General features: G+C 40.9%; 1 protein-coding gene across 2 annotated transcripts in view; it reads left to right on the top strand.

Annotated features, from left to right (window-relative positions):
* Nucleotides 1–12,618, top strand: part of LOC121374963 (homocysteine S-methyltransferase YbgG-like) — a 33,887-nt gene extending 21,269 nt beyond the window's left edge. For both annotated transcript variants that reach the window (XM_041502130.1, XM_041502121.1), the window contains exons 7-8: nucleotides 3,751–3,947; nucleotides 12,220–12,618. In XM_041502130.1, coding sequence (XP_041358064.1) covers nucleotides 3,751–3,947; nucleotides 12,220–12,421 — 399 coding nt within the window. In that variant the 3' untranslated portion in view covers nucleotides 12,422–12,618. The remainder of the gene's footprint in view (nucleotides 1–3,750; nucleotides 3,948–12,219) is intronic.
* Nucleotides 12,619–21,357: the final 8,739 nt, after the last annotated feature.

Here is a 21,357-nt window from a genome sequence, read left to right as displayed (position 1 = left end):
AACACAAATGTAGCGGGTTTCCTCTCTAAGACTATATGTCACAATTACCAAATGTTTGATATCCAATAGCCGATGATTAGTAAATCAATGTGCTTTAGTGGTGGTGTTAAACAAATCATCATTCACAATAATATACAACACTAAATTGCAATACAGATCTCCCTCTTGTTTTGGTTTCGTCTCATTTGCCCTTTGACAAACTCAAACTTGTTCTTTTCAGCATTTTGTGGGCGACCCGCTACAAAATCCTGCATCCACCCCTGCTTATCCGTAATCGTGTTGTTTTTAGGTGCGCCTACTGCCAGTAGCTAGTGGGAATTTTCCTATTAGCTCAGTTGGTAGAGCGCTGGGCTCTCGTACTGAGACTCTATGGTTCGAATCCCCTCAGTGAAGGTTCATTTTTTACTGTTATATAACGGTACAGTGAAGTGTTGAAGAGACACACCTAAATAGAACATAGTCCATATAATATGGTACCGCCGACGTGATACATACCATATGATTTTCTTTATTCAGGGGCATGACGTAGCCCAGTTCTAATTAAATCAGTTGCCATATGCCACGGTATGTGCTATCCTGTCTGTGGGATGTTGCATATAAAAAGATCCCTTGCTGCTAATGGGAACAAATGTAGCGGGTTTCCTCTCTAAGACTATATATCAGAATTACCAAATGTCTGACATCCAATAGCCAATGATTACTAAACCAATGTGCTCTAGTGGTGTCGTTAAACAAAACGTAAAGTTAAAAGTTAAAGTTTGTGTTGCTTAACGACACCACTAGAGCACATTAATCTAATTAAGCATCGGCTATTGAATGTCAAACATTTGGTAACTCTGACATGTTGTCATTTTTCCTAATGCAGCAAGGGATCTTGTATATGCACTTTTCCACAGACAGGATAGCACATACCAAGGCCTGTGATATATCAGTCTTAGTGCCCTGGCTGGCAAGAGAAATAGCCCAAATGAGCCCACCAGGTTGCATAGTACCAAAGAAGAGAGTCCTGTGTCAAAGTTCGATGTGCACCGTCAAATATTTATGGAGTAAAAACAGCTGTGGGTGTGATTGGTAGTAATATGTGACATTGATTATTTGTGCAAATACTATTATCCATTGACAATAAATAAATACACTTTTATTTGTCATACAGTTGTTATGCAGTATATACCAGATGTTGAAACTAAAGCGGGGTACCCCCAAAAATGGAACTGCAATTTTCAGCAAAAATGACGGTTGCTATTAAAAACATTAATTAAATCTCTTAAATGATACGTGACCTCCCATTTTCTTGCAGGTAGATTAGATGTGAGGTGCCACACTTTTTATTGCTGTACTTCCTGGGTGTGTTGAAATGCTGCTTATATTAGTTTTATTAGTAAACGTTAACATTATCGGCAATAGGAATTGATTTGGTCTATTAGAAACTATAGCATATATTCACTATATTATCATTATTTTATATTGTGTGCCATTTACTGTTATTTGACAGACATAATTGCTTAATTAGGTTACACTCAGGCATGGGAGTTCATAATGACCTTGACTTTGGCATTAATTTACTGTGCACTGCTGAGAATAGAGTTTGAAAAAAAGTCTGTGGTGACGAATTGGAGATTTTGGCCCATATTTTTTACTTAAAATATTTTAAAGCTTATTTATCCAAGGTGACAGACATGTCATATAACCCTAATCTTATTTAGGATAATAAGTCTTGGCAAGATGAAATAAGCTATTAGTAATAATTCATTTTTAATTAAAAAAGAATGTTAGAGCTCTGATATTAGGTTAATCGCTTAGATCTCCATTAACAATGTGTATTTAAATGCAATTGACTCTGGAATGACTATATTTAAATAACCTGATTTCTGCTGTAATTTTAACATACTTTTTAGGTTGGTGAATTATGTTTTAGGCAAATATGGAATTTTTTACAATTGTTTTTGTGAGTTTGGCAAAAACATTAAAATCTACAGAAGTGGGTTCTGTGTAGCCATTTTACATTCTCTTCTTTATTTGTACACAAGTATAAGCTTGGTAATGATAGCTTTAGGTCAGTTCATTAAATCTTGTCCATATATTCAGTGAGTTTTCTATAGTAAAGGGTATTTGAAGTATGTACCAAGTACAAGAGCAATTTTGACACATTTGCTAATCTACATGTACCTTGAAGTGTGTTAGTATTATCTTCCATTATTACCACATCTGTAAAGCTATGTTTTCCAATATTACTATGTAAATGATTTGTTACATTACAGATTGTAGTAATCATACAATATGAATATTATATTCAGTTAAAACAGAAAATAATTAAATAAAAATAAAAATGTAAAACCCTAATGGTAACTCTAGATATGATACATGTCTGTAAACACCAATCACTGGAGATTATTAATAAAATATCAATAGACATATTGGTAGCTGTCAGTGGATTTAATATTGCATACATAAAAACCAACTAGGCTGATGGGTTTGAAAATATTGCATTCAGTGACTTGACATCTAAGCATATTCCATACCTTGGGTGTTTTCCCCATCATGATGTGTACCACATATATAAATAATTAGTCAGACTATGCATGCACACACTTCATATACAACTAAGCACACACAACCAACCCATAGTATGTATCTTCAATAGTAGTACTTTTATTTATTATTTGTTTTAAATATGATACATGGTATTTGTATACAACTTTGCATAATACTGATGCTTCCTGAGGTGTACATTAAATCAGGTTGCACTGAAGGAACAACACTTTCAATTATGATGTCACATCATAGCAGAACACACAAGATCCTGATAGTCATGAAAACATCCAATTGGACACTTTTTAAAAAATATAATTTTTTGGTATAGGTTGCATGGTACCAAAGAAGAGAGTTCCGTGTCAAAGTTCGATGTGCACCGTCAAATATTTATGAAGTAAAAGCAGCTGTGGGTGTGATTGGTAGTAATATGTGTGACATTGATTATTTGTGCAAATACTATTATCCATTGACAATAAATAAATACACTGTTATTTGTTATACTGTTGTTATGCAGTATAAATCACAGGTTGAAACTAATGCTGGGTACCCCCAACAATGGAACTGCAATTTTCAGCAAATATGACGGTTACTATTAAAAACATTAATTAAATCTCTTAAATGATACGTGACCCCCCATTTTCTTGCAGGTAGATTAGATGTGAGGTGCCACACTTTCTATTGCTGTACTTCCTGGGTGTGTTGAAACGCTGCTTATATCAGTTTTATTAGTAAACGTTAACATTATCGGCAATAGGAATTGATTTGGTCTATTAGAACCACCAACGGGGATCGATCCCAGACCGACCGAACATCAAGCGAGCGCTAAACCACTGGGCTATATCCCGCCCCTCCTCATAATTGATAATCCAATATGCTCTAGTGGTGTCGTTAAACGAAACAAATGTTCTTTCTGCAAGCCCTCGCTCAATGTGCGGTCGGTTTGGGATCGATACCCGTCGGTGGGCTCATTGGGCTATTTCTCGTTTCAGCCAGTGCACCACGAATGGTATGTGTTATCCTGTCTGTGGGATGGTGCATATAAAAAGATCTCTTGCTGCTTATCGAAAAGAGTAGCCCATGAAGTGGCGATAGCGGGTTTCCTCTCTCAATATATGTGTGGTCCTTAACCATATGTTAACCGTACGCCATATAACCGTAAGTAAGATGTGTTGAGTGCGTCGTTAAACAAAACATTTCCTTCCTTCCTTCTTTCTCCAGGACAACGCGCACATTTACCACGGGGAGGTGTTCTCAACAGCTGTCCAGAGCGTCATCCAGTCTGACAGCGTGATCGCCGTGGGCGTTAACTGCACCAAACCCGAGTTCATCTCGCCGCTCCTCAAGATGCTAGGCAATGTGTCCAAGCCAGTGATCGTCAAGCCGAACTCGGGCGAGAAGTGGGATCCAGTAAAGGGGTGTGTAATCATAAGCATGAGAGAGAGAGAGAGAGAGAGAGAGGAGAGAGAGAGAGAGAGAGAGGAGAGAGAGAGGGAGGAGAGAGGGAGGAGAGAGAGAGAGGAGAGAGAGAGAGAGGAGAGAGAGAGAGGCCGATGATTAATAAATCAATTTGCTCTAGTGGTGTTGTTAAACAGAACAATTTGTTTTAAATGCAGTGGTACATATCACCGATTATCGCACGACAACCTTCCATTACATTACACACACAAACACACACACACACACACACAGAGAGAGAGAGAGACACAGAGAGAGAGAGAGACGGAGACAGATAGACAGACAGAGAGACACAGAGACAGATAGACAGAGATACACTGAGAGAGAGAGAGAGAGAGAGAGAGAGAGAGAGAGAGAGAGAGAGAGAGAGAGTGTGAGAGTGAGTGTAGTGCTAGACTTGACTTGACTTAAAACTTTTTAACATGCCCCTATACCACTAAGGTTTCAGGCTGGTCTCTGGATAGCCAAGGGACTTAACCCGGGACAGAAAATGATTAGGGCGGGGGTTTAGGTGTTAGGCTTGTCACCAATCAAACTCCTTTTTGTTTTTTAAACTGTGAAAATTAAATTTCCGTTACATTCATTACAACATAACGTCATCCCATAAATCCAGACGTAACAACGAGAGTTTGTCCATTACTCGATCGACGTAAAAATTACGTCTTTTCATATGGACAAGTTGTCTTATTGAGCATTATTGTTTATGAACCAAAAATAATTCATAATAAAGTATGAAGTTTTTGTGTTATTATTAGCAAGTATGATTGAAATTTAACTATAAGTAATCTGCGTATGAACAAAAACAATTATCCGCAAGCTTATGTGAGAAAGGCTTCGCCGATTCACACAGTTTTATGGATAATTACTATTTATTATTATTATAATTTTTTTTATTTATTATTATTATTATATATTTTATTATTATTATTATTAATAAATGAACGTAAAAGAAAAAACAGAATCCTTAATGAAATTTTATAAAATTATAAATACATACAAAAGTATATACATACCAAATGTCGGTGGATCCCCCCCCCCCCCCCCCCCCCACACACACACACACACTATGGGTTTTGGCATACACACCATACATTACTATTTCACTTTCGCACGCATCGCACCCATCCAGTCTTGGGGCGAGACGTAGCGCAGTGGTAAAGCGCTCGCTTGATGCGCGGTCGGTTTAGGATCGATCCCCGTCGGTGACCCCATTGGGCTATTTTTTGTTCCAGCCAGTGTACCATGACTGGTGTAACAAAGGCCGTGGTATGTACTATCCTATCTGTGGGATGGTACATATAAAAGATCCCTTGCTGCTAATCGAAATAGTAGCCAATGAAGTGGCGACAACGGCCTCGGTGGCGTCGTGGTTAGGCCATCGGTCTACAGGCTGGTAGGTACTGGGTTCGGATCCCAGTCGAGTCATGGGATTTTTAATCCAGGTACCCGACTCCAAACCCTGAGTGAGTGCTCCGCAAGGCTCAATGGATAGGTGTAAACCACTTGCACCGACCAGTGATCCATAACTGGTTCAACAAAGGTCATGGTTTGTGCTATCCTGCCTGTGGGAAGCGCAAATAAAATTTGAACTGTCTGATTAGGTACCTGTTCCACAAAGCGATCATAGCCCTAAGATCACGTTAACTGCATAACTACCACATGCACATAAGGTGATCTTAGCACTACTATTGTCGTAAATACCTGCCATCGCGACCTTAACCTTTGTTCTACGATTGCCAGCCCGTTCCACGAAGCGTTGTAGCTTTCTGTCGTAAATTGCGGTGCAAATTTATAATTGGTACGATCATGGGCGGATCCAGGGGGGGGGGGGGGGGGGGGGGGGGGGGGGGGGGGGGGGGGGGACGCGTCCCCCCCAAAAAATTGTTCAAGTGCCCTCAAAATGTCCAAGTGCCCTTTTTGTTTGTAGAATTTTTTTTTTTTTAAGTAAACAATAATTATATTGTAGATAAATGAAATCAAGATTTTCGTGTACATGCGCAAGCTTGCAGATATGTGTCTGTGTTATTGAGTCTCAATGGGGCCCCATTGAGGTTCTAACGCGAGTGACGCCAATTTACTTCATTATTGCTAGTATATTATGACGTAGAACTGTAGGAATTCATATTAATTGTAAATATCAAAACTTGTAGTAAGGTGCCCTTTTGACGAGTCAATGTGCCCTTCTTTTTTGGTCCCCCCCCCCTAAAAATATTTCCTGGATCCGCCCATGGGTACGATCACAGGTGTAAGCCGCTAACGTTGATGTCAAATGGCTGTGAGATAACGACTTGATGATTTTCTAATAAGTATACGAACTCTTTGTGTAAAAATGGATCTAATATACACATAATACCTTTTATAAAACTCGGCGTTCGATGACAAACGTTCTAGGCCATACGACCTTCATACGAAAATATGGGAGACAACTCTGATGTCTTATGCATTCAGCAATTATTGCTTAGCAAAATAAACTGACAATGTTACTCATGGATGTCCGATACCAGTCAATACATGCAAGATGTTCCGAATAGTCGGAAAGCAATTTAGCTAATTCGCACGTCTTTGTACAGAATATCTTAATCGCTATAGGGACAGTTACGACTACTGTAAGGTTGCTTTGTGAAACGGTTTTAAGCCATAAAACTCACCTTAAGTCACTACAATTAACCTTAGCTACAATTGTTTTGTGGAATGGCACTCAGGTCAGTGAATTTTCCCATTAAAACCTATTCAGTGTCTGGTTTCTTTACGTACATATGAATATAAACACGAACCACAGCATATATATATATATATATATATATATATATATATATATATATATATATATATATATATATATAATTCGATCATCCAAACTGTAGTAAAAATAAGTAACTTTCTTGTCACCAATCGATTATCGGTAGAGCGCAACCGATCACTGGAACAGCATTACTTCCCTTTGTATATTTCTCGTCCCAGCCAGTGCACCACGACTGGTATGTCAAAGAGTTACCAAATGTTTGACATCCAGTAGCGGATGATTGATTAATCATTGTGCTCTAGTGGTGTCGTTAAACAAAACTAACTTAAAACAAATTATCCATTGGATGTGTAAGAAAAGTGTGGATATATTACGTCGCCAAGCTGAACGGGGTAGGGGGAGGTAGGGTCATGCCCCCAACCCGCTTTTTCCTCTTGTTGTTCTCAGAAGGCTACAAATACCGTATTTGAGCACCTGAACAATAAGCGTACGGACTCCCATTTTTGTAGGGGGGGGGGGGGGGGGGGGGAGTGGGCGGAGGCTGTCTTTTGCTTAAACTTAAACGTACATGCCCGAACATTTATTCATATTAGCATGACTGTCAAACAGCGATATAGGGTTGCAAACGAATTAGTAAGCATTTTAACGTGGATTACAATGATTAATCCCCTACGCCCTCCACGAATGAATACGTTTTGTTGTTGGTTTTTTTTTTTTTTTTCGGTTTTTTGGTTGTTGTTGTTGTTGTTGTTGGTGGTGGTTTTTAATTTGATGTACCAGTTGCAGGGTTCGGGTGGTGATGGTAGTGTAAGGACACTAAATCCATTATCCGTCGCGGTCAAACGATCCTGTAGCCCCTGGCTCCACTGAGCAAGAAAATCACTCCGCAACTGAGCAAGACTGACTAGCGAGCAGGGCTCGACCTTAGCGGTAGCCCGGGGTGTTTTGGCTACCGATTTCTCACTCGGACTACCAGTTGTCTAACCCCGGTAGTCTGCCGGGCTACCAAATGATTTGACATGTCCAGTCACTCCACAATCGGCAAGACATTTAAGTGATCGGTGTCTGAAATTCCACCCTTTCATGTGCGCGCTCTCTACTGCCACGAGTTGCTGAAACTGTTAATTGCTCCTCTAGTCTGACCAACAGTTGGCGGTTGCGCAATATGATTAAGAGAAACAAAGGAATATATTTGCCAGTGGTATGATTTTTTTTTTAACATAGCGGACTAATACAAATAGTTTGAAGTAAGTTAGTGGCCAGATATACAGGGTTTGTACGGGTCATAGAATTTCCATTCGGGTCATAGGTTATCTATTCGTAATTATTTATGACAATCAACAATACGGCCCGTTGTTTTGACGCCTACTTATAACTAATGCCTTGTATTATCAAGACTATTTGCCGCCAGCTGAAGTCTAAACTAAACCATAACTCAATCGCTGTTTATTTTCTTCTAGGCTACCTATGCAAATTATCAGATTATTGTTTACAAAATTAATATCTATATTATGTTAAAGAAATGTATAAATTGACAGATGTTTTCAATGTTAAAAATATTAATCTTTCTTACAAATTATTTTTCATTAAATCTCTCTTATCGTTTACTATTGCTTCGCGTGATATCCTCGCTCAAATGGCTGCCTGATAGTGTCACGTGATAACACAAACACACATGGCGATCCTCTGTCTGGGATAATTGGCTTATGGCATTTACAAGTTTATTGTCATCAATAAAAACCGCTTTTGTTTTAGAATAAAGGAAAGTTTTGTTAAGATTCTTCGAAATGGCACCTATTAAAGATAGTTACAGCCATTTTAAGTATTAAAATATGCAATATCGATCTTTAGGATCGTACGATTAGCAGACAGGTCTGCACTAGTGCTGGACGCACATTAAAATACTTTTCTTAAGAATCACATTTTCTTTTTACGTCTGTCCGGAATAAGTTCTGCACGTGAAAACCGTATGAAGCACCGTTAAAGGCATATTGTCACGGATTTAACGACCCCATTTCTCTCAAAATTGATAATAAATGAAAATTACATTCATTTGTGATATCAAACCTCGCTATTGTATCTTCCAAACTAAACCGTAATGTTGGGAACTCCATGTCAACCCTCTCGACAATTTTAGGTATTTTTTGTTTGTTTGTTTGTTTGTTTGTTTTTTTGTTGTTGGTCTTTTTAATTATGGACCGTCGACATAATTCCATTTTATTTATTAAATAGCATTAATAAGTGGGATATGGTGGTTATGGTTAAATAAAATACTTTTAGGGACAAATCAAACGCATATATATTTTCAGGTAATACTTCGATGGGTCATTAAATAGGTCAAGTGTCTGTGACAAAACGCCTTTTAAGTGTGTAATTAAAATGCTAACCCGTGACGCATCTCTTTATTCGCTCGGGTCCACGTACGTGGCTTTGAGCCGGTGTTTCGCCGTTCACCCGAAAGATGAGTACGGTCTGACATTCAATTGCACAATGCCGCCCCTGTTAGATGACGGATCCATACGTCATCGCTAACCCGCGGGTCACAACCTGCAAACATTTGTATGACATTTAATACCGGGATGCCGTGCTAGACAATAACGGTTGGACCAACGCCCTCGAAATACGGGACAGCTGCAATAATTGGGGGCCGAGGAACGTAGGGGTGGGGTGGGGGAGGGGTTGGGAGGATCATGCCTCCAAACACCTTTCCACGTTACAGTTCTGTTTGTGCCATGCACCCAGTTCCAAATGTGGAATGTTTACATGCAATGAAGTTGATCTTAGCTTACCTTATAGACTGAATGCGGGACGTGCGTGCATTTGTGGTTTGCGTTTTTGGGCCTATACACCATATACGATTATTTCATTGCGGCTGGCCGCATTCGATTTGCAGACGCGCGCATCACACGCATTCACCGGCCTCGGTGGCGTCGTGGTTAGGCTATCGGTTTACAGGCTGGTAGATACTGGGTTCGGATCCCAGTCGAGGCATGGGATTTTTCATCCAGATACCGACTCCAAACCCCGACTGGGTGCTTCACAAGGCTCAATGGGTAGGTGTAAAACCACTTGCACCGACCAGTGATCCATAACTGGTTCAACAAAGGCCATGGTTTGTGCTATCCTGCCTGTGGGAAGCGCAAATAAAAGATCCCTTGCTGCTAATCGGAAAGAGTAGCCCATATAGTGGCGACAGCGGGTTTCCTCTCCAAATCTGTGTGGTCCATAGCCATATGCCTGACGCCATATAACCGTAAATAAAATGTGTTGAGTTCGTCGTTAAATAAAACATTTCTTTCTTTCTTTCTTTCACACGCATTCGGTTTAGACGCTGTCATTGAAACTACGTTGGTGGGCCCATTGGGTTATTTCTGGTACCTGACATTGCACCATGGCTGGTATATCAAAGGCCGTGGTATGTACTACCCTGTCTGTGGGATGGTGCATATAAAAGATCCCTTGCTGCTAATCGAAAAGAATAGCCCATGAAGTGGCGACAGCGGTTTTGCTCTCTCATATCTGTGTGATATTGTATTGTATATATATGTTCTGAGTGAATAAAGTTCGGTTCGGTTCGGTTCTGTGTGGTCCTTAACCATATGTCTGACGCCATATAACCGTAAATAAAATGTGCTGAGTGCGTCGTTAAATAAAACATTTCTTTCTCTCTTTTTTTTTTTTCATTGAAACTAGGCCTAATGTATTTCGATTTGTTTTTAGCCGGACCGCACGCACACACTGCACACGCACGCACGCACACGCACGCATCGCACACGCTGTGCTCTGAAGGCTGAAACTACCGTATTTTAACACCTGAAAGAGAAATTTCCAAGTATTAAAATATATTTTAAAATACTTAGCATACCCACTCTGGAACTAATTAATTATGCTCTAAATAAAAAAAAATAAAAAAAATAAAAAATTGTCGTTATATTGGCAAGCAGAACTATTTCTATATGTTCCTTGATAACATGTTCTCTGGGGGTTTTGTAGGTTTGTTTTGTTTTTTGTTTTTTTTGTTTGGGGAGGGGGGGGTTACAAGCAAGCAATGAATTAAACTCGTTTTACTTCGTGCATTACATTTTATGAGGATGCATTTGGTACTAATCATTTAAAGACCGTATTTGTACGAAGAATTCTTCAGAATAATACAAAGTCAAGCATTTTTATTTTATTTTTATTTTTTTTGGTCAGCCATTTAGGAAAATTATTGGATATTAAAATGTCGTTGCATAGACCAAGAAAACGCCCGCCTCGAACGCCAGCTTTAAAAAAAAAAAAAAAATTAAAAAGACAAAAACAACAACAACAACTTAAGGTTAGATTATCTATTTTAAATGGTCAAAAAGTGCCAGATAATTTGGCTTTCAAACGAAGATAATTCTCTACCTAGCAAGTAAAGCCCCGCCCAAAACAAACGCGCGTGTATTCAATGATTTCATTACATGTAAGGCCACAAGACCACATATACAAGAACTCCTGTATTGATATTTTCGGACCAGTTATTCAAACGATTAGCCAGCTGTTTTAGAAACACAAAATAGAAGCATTTATTATTACACATATAGTTAAACATGTCTTGGTACATATCATCGATTATCGCACCACAACCTTCCGTTTCATTACAAACACCACGGACAGAGAGAGAGAGAGAGGGAGGGGGGGGGGGGGGGGGGGAGGAGAGGGGGGAGAGAGAAGAGAGGGGGGGGAGAGAGAGAGAAAGGGGAGGAGGAGAGAGAGGGGGAGTGAGTGAGCGCGATGGAGGAAGTGAGAGAGAGAGGAGGAGTGAGCGCAATGGAAGGAAGTTAGAGAGAGAGGAGTGGGTGGAGAAGAGAGAGAGAGAGGAGGGTGAGGGGAGGAGTGCGCGAGAGAGATAGAGGAGAGAGGAGTGAGCGCAGGAAGAGAAGAGAGAGAGAGGGAGTGAGTGAGCGCGATGAGAGGAAGTGAGAGAGAGAGAGGAGTGAGTGAGAGAGAGAGAGAGAGAGAGAGGGAGAGTGGGAGAGTGGAGAGAGAGAGAGAAAGGGGGGAGGTAGAGATAGAGAGAGGGGGAGTGAGTGAGCGCGCGATGGAGGAAGTGAGCGAGAGAGGAGTGAGTGAGCGCAATGGAAGAAGTGAGAGAGAGAGGAGGGGGTGAGTGCGCGAGAGAGAGAGAGAGGGGGGGGGAGGAAGAGGAGAGAGAGAGGGAGTGAGTTGAGTGAGCGCGATGGAGGAAGTTGAGAGAGAGAGGATGTGATGAGCGCAATGGAAGAAGTTGAGTGAGGAGAGAGAGGGGGGTGGAGTGGCGCGCGAGAGAGAGAGAGGGGGGGGGAGGAAGAGGAGAGAGAGAGGGAGTGAGTGAGCGCGATGGAAGAAGTGAGTGAGAGAGAGAGAGGAGGGGGTGAGCGCGATGGAGAGAGAGAGAGAGAGAGAGAGAGAGAGAGAGAGAGAGTTGTGCTGAATGGTCGCACCTTTATTTAGGATAAACTAAACCTAGGTTTACCCATTTTCAGTTGGTGTGGGCGGCCCGCGGACTTTGACCTGACCCCGAAAGTGGCCGAGTGGATTCAGCTGGGCGCCAGGTGGATCGGCGGATGTTGCAGGATCTACCCATCGGACATCGCGAAAATAAAGGAATTCTTGAGCACGGTGAAACTGCCGCTAGATAAAAAACCCCGATCCGTGACGTCCGTTCCCGTGATTGACAAACATTGATATTAAAGAATGAAACTAAATTATGTATTACTACAAAGCTGAGTTGGTGTTTCTCCTTCGCCTTTTTTTTTTTTTTTCCTTTTCTAATTGCCAACTTAAGGTGTGATAGAATAATGATTAGCATGGGCGTCGCAAGATACCAGCGCCCTCTGTCGACGCCTATGCTTAAAATGGGAAATAAATTACATATTGGTATAGAGTCGAGTTATTGTTTCTTTTTGTTTTCTAATTGCCAACTCATTAATATGTGACATCATGAACATAATGATTAACATTGGCATCGGTAGATAACAATGCCTGGGGAGGGGGTGCTATATATTAATTCACCTTTCAGCGGCGGGGGAGGGAGCCGAGGGTGCTATATTTTAATTCACGTTTCAGCGGCGGTGATGGGGAGACTGTGCATAATATTCGGGGGGGTGGGGGGGGGGGGTGACAGTGCCCTTCTGCCACCCCCCTCTATCAACGGCTTTGATTAATGGGAACTAAATTATGTATTAGTGGGAAGTGGAGTTTTGTTAATTCCTTCTGTGTGTGTGTGTGTGCGCGCGCATGTGAGTGTGTGTATGTGTATATGCGCGCGTGTGAGTGCTATATATTAATTCACTTTTCAGCGGCGGCGCAGGATGCATAAATACATTATACATCCGGCGCCGCCGCTGTGTGTGTGTGTGTGTGTGGGGGGGGGGGGGGTGCTGTGTCTTTCCCCTTCTTTCGACGCCTTTGATTAATAAATATTTGAAAACAAATGTATGACGTTGTCACGCACCTTTATTGTTTACAATCTTTATGCCTACATTTTTTAAAACCCTTAGCCCCCCCCCCCCCCCCCCCCCCCTCACACACATACCAAATCCTCCACATCTTCTCAGATGGCTTGTACTTTGGGACGTTTTACTTTTCTATGTTGATTCTGTATCTCCATTAGAGAAGGAAGGGAACTGTATTAACGTGCCCACATCCTTACGGTTCAGGCACGCCCGCCATGGATTCGGGTTCTGACACCGCCAGCCCACGATTTCATGGCGGGGGGTCTCCATTAGATCTGCAATACATCATACATCCTGTATAATACAATTTATCACAATCAATAGAGGGGGCGAGACGTAGCCCAGTGGTAAAGCGCTCGCTTGATGCGCGGTCGGTCTAGGATCGATCTCCGTCGGTGTGGGGCGAGACGTAGCCCAGTGGTAAAGCGCTCGCTTGATGCGCGGTCGGTCTAGGATCGATCTCCGTCGGTGTGGGGCGAGACGTAGCCCAGTGGTAAAGCGCTCGCTTGATGCGCGGTCGGTGTGGGGCGAGACTCCATGTCTGAATTAACAACGTTTGAAAGAAAGAAAGAAATGTTTTATTTAACGACGCACTCAACATTTTATTTACGGTTATATGGCGTCAGACATATGGTTAAGGACCACACAGATTTTTGAGAGGAAACCCGCTGTCGCCACTACATGGGCTACTCTTCCGATTAGCAGCAAGGGATCTTTTATTTGCGCTTCCCACAGGCAGGATAGCACAAACCATGGCCTTTGTTGAACCAGTTATGGATCACTGGTCGGTGCAAGTGGTTTACACCTACCCATTGAGCCTTGCGGAGTTTGGAGTCGGTATCTGGATTAAAAATCCCATGCCTCGACTGGGATCCGAACCCAGTACCTACCAGCCTACCAACGTTTGATGTCTCAAATATATTGTTGTGGCCCGAATTTGTGGATTTACTCTAGCACTAGGTGTCCGTTAAGCGAGCGATTTACCACTGGGCTACGTCCCGCTCCTCCAGTTCATTAACGACGATACAGTTGAAGTTCAACTTTGTTTTGTTTAACGACACCACTGGAGCACATTGATTAATTAATCATTGGCTATTGGATGTCAAACATTTGGTAATTCTGACTCGTAGACATCAAAGGAAATCCGCTACATTTTTCCTAACGCAGCAAGGGATCTTTTATATGCACTTTCCCACAGACAGGACAACACATACCACGGCCTTTGACCAGTTGTGGTGCACTGGTTCGAATGAGAGAAAAAAAAAAACATCAGTTGAATGGATCCACCTAGGTGTTTCGATCCTGCGACGTAAGCACTTCAAGCGAGCACTCAACCTACTGAGCTAATTCCCGCTCCCTAGGGGTCGATTAAAACCTGTATCGCACGCTTATGAGAATAACAGTAAATGTGTTTTGTGAAAAAGGAGGGGTTTTTTTTATGCAAGGGGTGAATCACTTTCTAAAAGTCACCTCTCCGGTCAACACATTTTGTTTCTGTGTTTTTAATGTCATTGTTGAGAACGTTCACCCAGGTTTGTGAAACACGATAAAGGATTTTCGCCAGATTAACGGATTAATCGAATTCTTGACTCAAAAACACTATGTTGTTCCTGTTTGTACACCGGGATATTACAGGATACTGTTCACTTTCACTAACAACTAACAATTAACAACTAACCCACTATCCCGGACAGACAGCCCAGATAGCTGAGGTGTGTGCCTAGGACAGCGTGCTTGAACCTTAATTGGATATAAGCACGAAAATAAGTTGAAATGAAACGAGATACTGTAGTATATAACAAACACATTAACAGAGATTATTAAATATATATGTGTGTATGTTGTGTGTGTATGTATGTGTGTGTGGTGTCTACGTATGTGTGTGTGTATGAATGTGTTGTGTGTATGCGTGTGTGTGCGTGTATATCTGTATGTCTGTGTGTGTGCGTGTATGTGTGTGTGTTCTCTCTGTGTGTGAGTGTGTTTGTGTGTGTGTCTGTATGTGTGTATCTCTCTCTCTCTCTCTCTCTCTCTCTCTCTCTCTCTCTCTGTGTATGTGTGTGTGTGTGTGTCTATATATGTGTGTGTCTATCTGTGTTTGTGTATGTGTTTGTGTGTGTGTGTGTGTGTGTGTGTCTGAGTATGTCTGTGTGTGTATGTATGCGTGTGCGTGTGTGTGTGTGTGTGATCGCGCGCGCGTCTGTGTCTTTCTGTCGCTCTTTGTGTGTGTCTCTCTCTTCGTATCCCTCTCTCCGTCTCTCTCTCTCTCGCTTTGTGTGTGTGTCTCTCTCTTCGTATCCCTCCCTCTCTCTCTCTCTCTCTCGCTCTTTGTGTGTGTGTCTCTCTCTTCGTATCCCTCTCTCCGTCTCTCTCTCTCTCTCTCTCGCTTTGTGTGTGTGTCTCTCTCTTCGTATCCCTCTCTCTCTCTCTCTCTCTCTCTCTCTCTCGCTCTTTGTGTGTGTCTCTCTCTTCGTATCCCTCTCTCCGTCTCTCTCTCTCTCTCTCGCTCTTTGTGTGTGTGTCTCTCTCTTCGTATCCCTCTCTCTCTCTCTCTCTCTCGCTCTTTGTGTGTGTCTCTCTCTCTCTCTCTCTCTCTCTCTCTCTCTCTCTCTCTCTCTCTCTCTCTCTCTCTCTCTCTCTCTCTCTCTCTCGCTCTTTGTGTGTACCTTATTTACAAAGCGAGAATGAAAGTTAAAATTTGTTTTGTTTAACGACACCACTATAGCACATTGATTTATTAATCATCTGGGATTAGGTGTCTAACATTAGATATTTCTGACATCAGAGAGGAAACCCGCTACATTTTTGCATTAGTAGCACCATCCCATAGACAGGATAATACATACCACGGCCTTTGATATACCAGTTGTGGTGCACTGGCTGGAACGAGAAATAGCCCAGTGGGCCAACCGACGGGAATAGATCGACCGCGCATCACGCGAGCGCTATACCACTGAGCTGCGTCCCCTCCCCTCCCCACTCCACCCCCACCTCCGTACACAGTATCAGGAAGGAAGTGTTTTATTTAACGACGCACTCAACACATTTTATTTACGGTTATGTGGCGTCGGATCCGAACACAGTAGATACACATATATAATTGTATACGCTTATGGTGAAACAGTTTCTATTTTGCATTATTTGCTAAAATGCTTAAAAGCATATTGTCACAGATTTAAGAAAAAAAGAGAAAAGTTTGTTTTATTTAACGACGCCACTAGAGCACATTGATTTTTTTATCTTATCATCGGCTATTGGACGTCAAACATATGGTCATTCTGACACTGTTTTTTTAGAGGAAACCCGCTGTCGCCACATAGGCTACTCTTTTATGACAGGCAGCAAGGGATCTTTTATTTGCGCTTCCCACAGGCAGGATAGCACAAACCATGGTCTTTGTTGAACCAGTTATGAATCACTGGTCGGTGCAAGTGTTTTACACCTACCCATTGAGCCTTGCGGAACACTCACTCAGGGTTTGGAGTCGGTATCTCGATTAAAAATCCCATGCCTCGACTGGGATCCGAACCCAGTACCTGCCAGCCTGTAGACCAATGGCCAAACCACGACACCACCGAGGCCGGTTAAACGTGATAATGTCCAATAGCAATGATAAATCGCAATATAAATAAATGTGAAAACATCAATATTACATACAAGTCTTTTTACAAAACAAAATCAAAGCAAAATCAATGTTCAACTAATTATTCACTCATCTGTTTTAAATGTTGGCTGATTCTCGGTATAGATGTCCTTTGAATCTAATAAGCCCATATTTTGCCCACTGTTGACTAAAAACAACTTGTTTGTTACTACTAGCCGAGTTAGAAGGCTACAAGGCTATATTTATATCGCATTGTCCCGTTGTCTATACCCCAGCTTTGCATAATGCTGACGCGGCAAGCTGCAAAAGAATCTGGCAAATTTAATAAGGCCAAGGTTATACAGTAAAATATGTGCCCAGTTGTTGATAGCATGGTTAAATTAACCTTGGTTTAGCGTAATATTTTCCTTTTAATTATTTGTGCAGAAATAGAAATTTAACTTTAGCTTTCATTATGTATGGATACCTTTGGTTGTCATAACTCAAGTAGTGACGTCGTTAAACAAAACACACTTTAACTTCATAACTCAAGTTTCAACACTGTGTTTTCAATTATTATTTGATTAATTCAGTCCTTGGTTTTGAAAAAGTTCTATTAACCACTGGTTAAGCTATTTACTGTTTGAGAAACATGCCCCTGGTTTCCATAAAAGCAGACGCTGGTTTCAGCAGCTTTCATCTCCCCCGATCCGTCACAGATTGCAGCAGACTGTCTGCGTCAGTCTGCATCAGTCTGCGTCAATCTACACCAGTCTGAGTCGATCTGCATCAATCTACACCAGTCTGCGTCGATGTGCGTCAGTCTGCGTTAATTTATATCAGTCTGCGTCGATCTGCGTCAATCTACACTAGTCTGCGTCAATCTACACCAGTCTGCGTCAATCTACGTCAGTCTGCGTCAATATACACCAGTCTGCGTCGATCTGCGTCAGTCTGCTTCAATCTACATCAGTCTGCGTCAGTCTATATCAGTCTGCGTCAATATACACCAGTCTGCGTCAATCTACGTCAGTCTGCGTCAATATACACCAGTCTGCGTCGATCTGCGTCAGTCTGCTTCAATCTACATCAGTCTACATTAGTCTGCGTCAGTCTATATCAGTCTGCGTCAATCTACACAAGTCTGCGTCGATCTGCGTCAGTCTGCGTCAATTTATATCAGTCTGCGTCGATCTGTGTCAGTCTTCGTCGATCTGCATCAGTCTGCGTCAGTTTGCGTCGATACGAATCAGTCTACGTCAGTTTGCGTCGATATAAATCAGTCTGCGTCCATGTGAATCAGTTTGCATCCATATGGATCAGTCTGCGTCAGTTTTCGTCCATATGAATCAGTCTGCTTCAGTCCCCACCAGACTGCGTCCATGAGCGTCATTCTGCACCAGTGTGCTTCGATCTGCATCAGTGTGCGTCAATCTGCGTCGATCTGCATCAATCTGCGTCGATGTGCGTCATTTTGCGCAAATAAATAAATTAATCTATTAATAACTAAATAAACCAACATACAAACTAATAAAGTAAAATAAAATAAACAGACAAAATAAATAAATTAATTAATTAATTAATAAAGGTGGCTGTTAGAATTATATGAACATAAGAAGGATTTGAATAATTAACTAATTAATAAAATGAGGTGGTTGTTAGAATTATATGAACATAAGAAGGATTTGAATAATTAATAAATAAATAAATTAATTAATTAATTAAATGAGGTGGTTGTTAGAATTATATGAACATAAGAAGGATTTGAATCATAAGGACCATGTCCCGATCTAAATGGCTAGCTTTACCTGTAATAAATATATAATTACGTTTTACTTTATCTTTACATGGAAACGAACATGAAGTTCAATATATCAGGTCCATCATCTAAACTGGAAGAACAATTAACATTTTCCCCACACAAACGATTACGGATTTTATAATCGATCATCACAGTGGTAGAGTCAAGCCGACCAATTATCGATTATCATCGATTATCAGCACATCACTTCTTTTCAGGGCCCGATTTCACAAAACATCGTAAGCCTAGTTTTGCACGTGATCGTAAATCTACGACTAAACCACAATTCTTATTACTATATAGTTCAACAAATATAGTTTGAAGAACACATATTTAATTTTCTTTTGTCTTTAAAATGCTCCATCTTTCGTAATGATGTAATTTTCTGCGTGAAATTGATACCAAACACGAGCAAACGTACTTCCGGTATAACTGCTAGTAGCAGACGTAAACGACGCGACCTTAGCCCTAAGATTACCTTAGGCGCATAGCTACCCTATGCACTTAAGTTGATCTTAGGGTTAAGATCGCTTCGTGGAACGGGGTCCTGGTCTTTAGTTCCATTCATGAGCGACGATAAAGATAATGTTAAAGTTTGTTTTATTTAACGACACCACTAGAGCACACTAATTAATCATCAGTTATTGGATGTCAGACTGACTCATAGTCATCAGATGAAACCCGCTACATGTTTCCGTTAGTAGCAAGGGATAATTTTATATACACTTTCCCACATACAGAATAGCACATACCACGGCCTTGGATCGGGAAAAACCCCCAATCAGTTGAATTGATCCACCGAGTTAGTTCGATCCTGTGACGCAAATATCTCATGCAAGCACTCAACCGACTGAGTTAAATACCGCTACGCGGTGGGATGATAAAGTGACTTTAAATTCGTCAATAAATAACCGTCATCAGCGTTAGTAAACAGATATTAGTATAGCGTACACATTTCTCTGGACGGTAAACATTTATTATAGGGATTTTCCTGAGTTTGCTGCAATTTTTAAGATGTTATCGACTAACAGAGACTATTTAACGATTGTAATTACATATCAAATATATTTATCTGCATAAAATATTAGTGGTGGTATATTAAACGTGTTTCTGATCGTTTTAATATTTATACTAGGTTAAATTAATTTTATTTCCTAAAATATAATTTTTTCGTTCATACGAAATTATTTGAAGACAGAATCTAGTTTGGGCTTCTTATAAATATTAACACGACCAGAAACACATTGAATATACAGACACTGATATTCTAAACAAGAAAATATATTTAATACGTAAATTTAATCGTAGAAATATTTTATTAGTCGGAAACATGTTACAATGCAGCAAACTCAGGAATGTCCCTTTAAACTACCAAAGCCCGTTTCACATTGTTGATTTTCTTGAATTCAACACTTCTGGGGATTTGTTCCGCCCGAACCTCAACGTCTATTTATGGAAAGAGCTTTCTTACTAAATACAATACTCTTACTTATTTGGAGCAAAACAACAGTGTGTATTTGTAACTCCTGTCACTGGGGTCATACAAATACTGACCTGCTTATTTCATATAGAGACATGACCGTCAGTGTTTTTCAGTATTTCATTTTAACTTATTTTCATTCTTATATCCAATTAAGGTTCAAGCACGCTGTCCTGGGCACACACATCTCGGCTATCTGGGCTGTCTGTCCAGGACAATGGGTTGGCGGTTAGTGAGAGAGAAGAAAGAGGGTGTAGTGGTCTTACACCTACCCACTGAGTCGTTAAAACTCGCTCTGGGTGGGAGCCGGTACCGGGCTGCGAACCCTGTACCTACGACAATTATGTCCGATTGCTTAACCACGACCCCACCGAGGCCGGTTTTCAGTATTAATATTGTTTCTGGTCAAATTTCCTTAAAAGGACATTCCTAAGTTTGCTGCATTGTAAGATGTTTCCGAAAAATAAAATAGTTTTACGATTAAACTTACAATTTAAATATATTTTCTTGTTTAGAATATCAGTGTCTGTATATTCAATGTTTTTCTGGTCGTCTTATAATTTGTAAGGAGCCCAAACTGGACTTTGTCTTCAAATAATTTTGTACGTACGAAAAAAACAAAAAAGGAAATAAAATGAAATTTAATCTAGTACAAATATTAGAACGATCAGAAACATGCTTAATATACAGCCACTAATATTTTATACAGAAAAATATATTTGATATGTAATTACAATCGTTAAAAATTCTGTTAGTCGAGAACGCCTTAAACATTGCAGCAAACTCAGGAATGTCCCTTTAATAAGCCGGGATATACCTTAGTGGTAGAACACACACTTATTACCAATCACAGGACACAGTTGGATGCATCGCTTGTTGATCCAAGGATCTTTTATTTGCACCATCCCACAGACAGCATATACCACGACCTTTCATTTGCCAGTCGTGGTGTACTGGCTGGAATGAGAGATAGCTCAGTGTGCCCACCGACGGGGATCGATCCCAAACCGACCGCGCATCAAGCGACCGGCTTACCACTGGGCTAAGTTCTTCCCCCAATCAGAGCATGGGTCAGTCAAGGGATTCGATCCTTCAACACGAGGACTGCAAGCGATTGCTTGTAGTAGTCATGCGTGTCCTAATCATTGTCGTTGCAGGCGAGTATATGATAAAGCTATATAGATAAATCAGCTCAATATCTTGAGGCATTGCAAAAACAATGAATGAATGAATGAATGAATGAATGAATGAATGTTTAACGACACCCCAGCAAGAAAAATATATCGGCTATTGGGTGTCAAA

The sequence above is a fragment of the Gigantopelta aegis genome, chromosome 1 (genome assembly GCF_016097555.1).
Source record: "Gigantopelta aegis isolate Gae_Host chromosome 1, Gae_host_genome, whole genome shotgun sequence".
In the NCBI taxonomy this organism is placed as follows: domain Eukaryota; kingdom Metazoa; phylum Mollusca; class Gastropoda; order Neomphalida; family Peltospiridae; genus Gigantopelta; species Gigantopelta aegis.
Note: the sequence above shows the minus strand (reverse complement) of the source record. Positions and strands in the feature narration are given on the sequence as shown.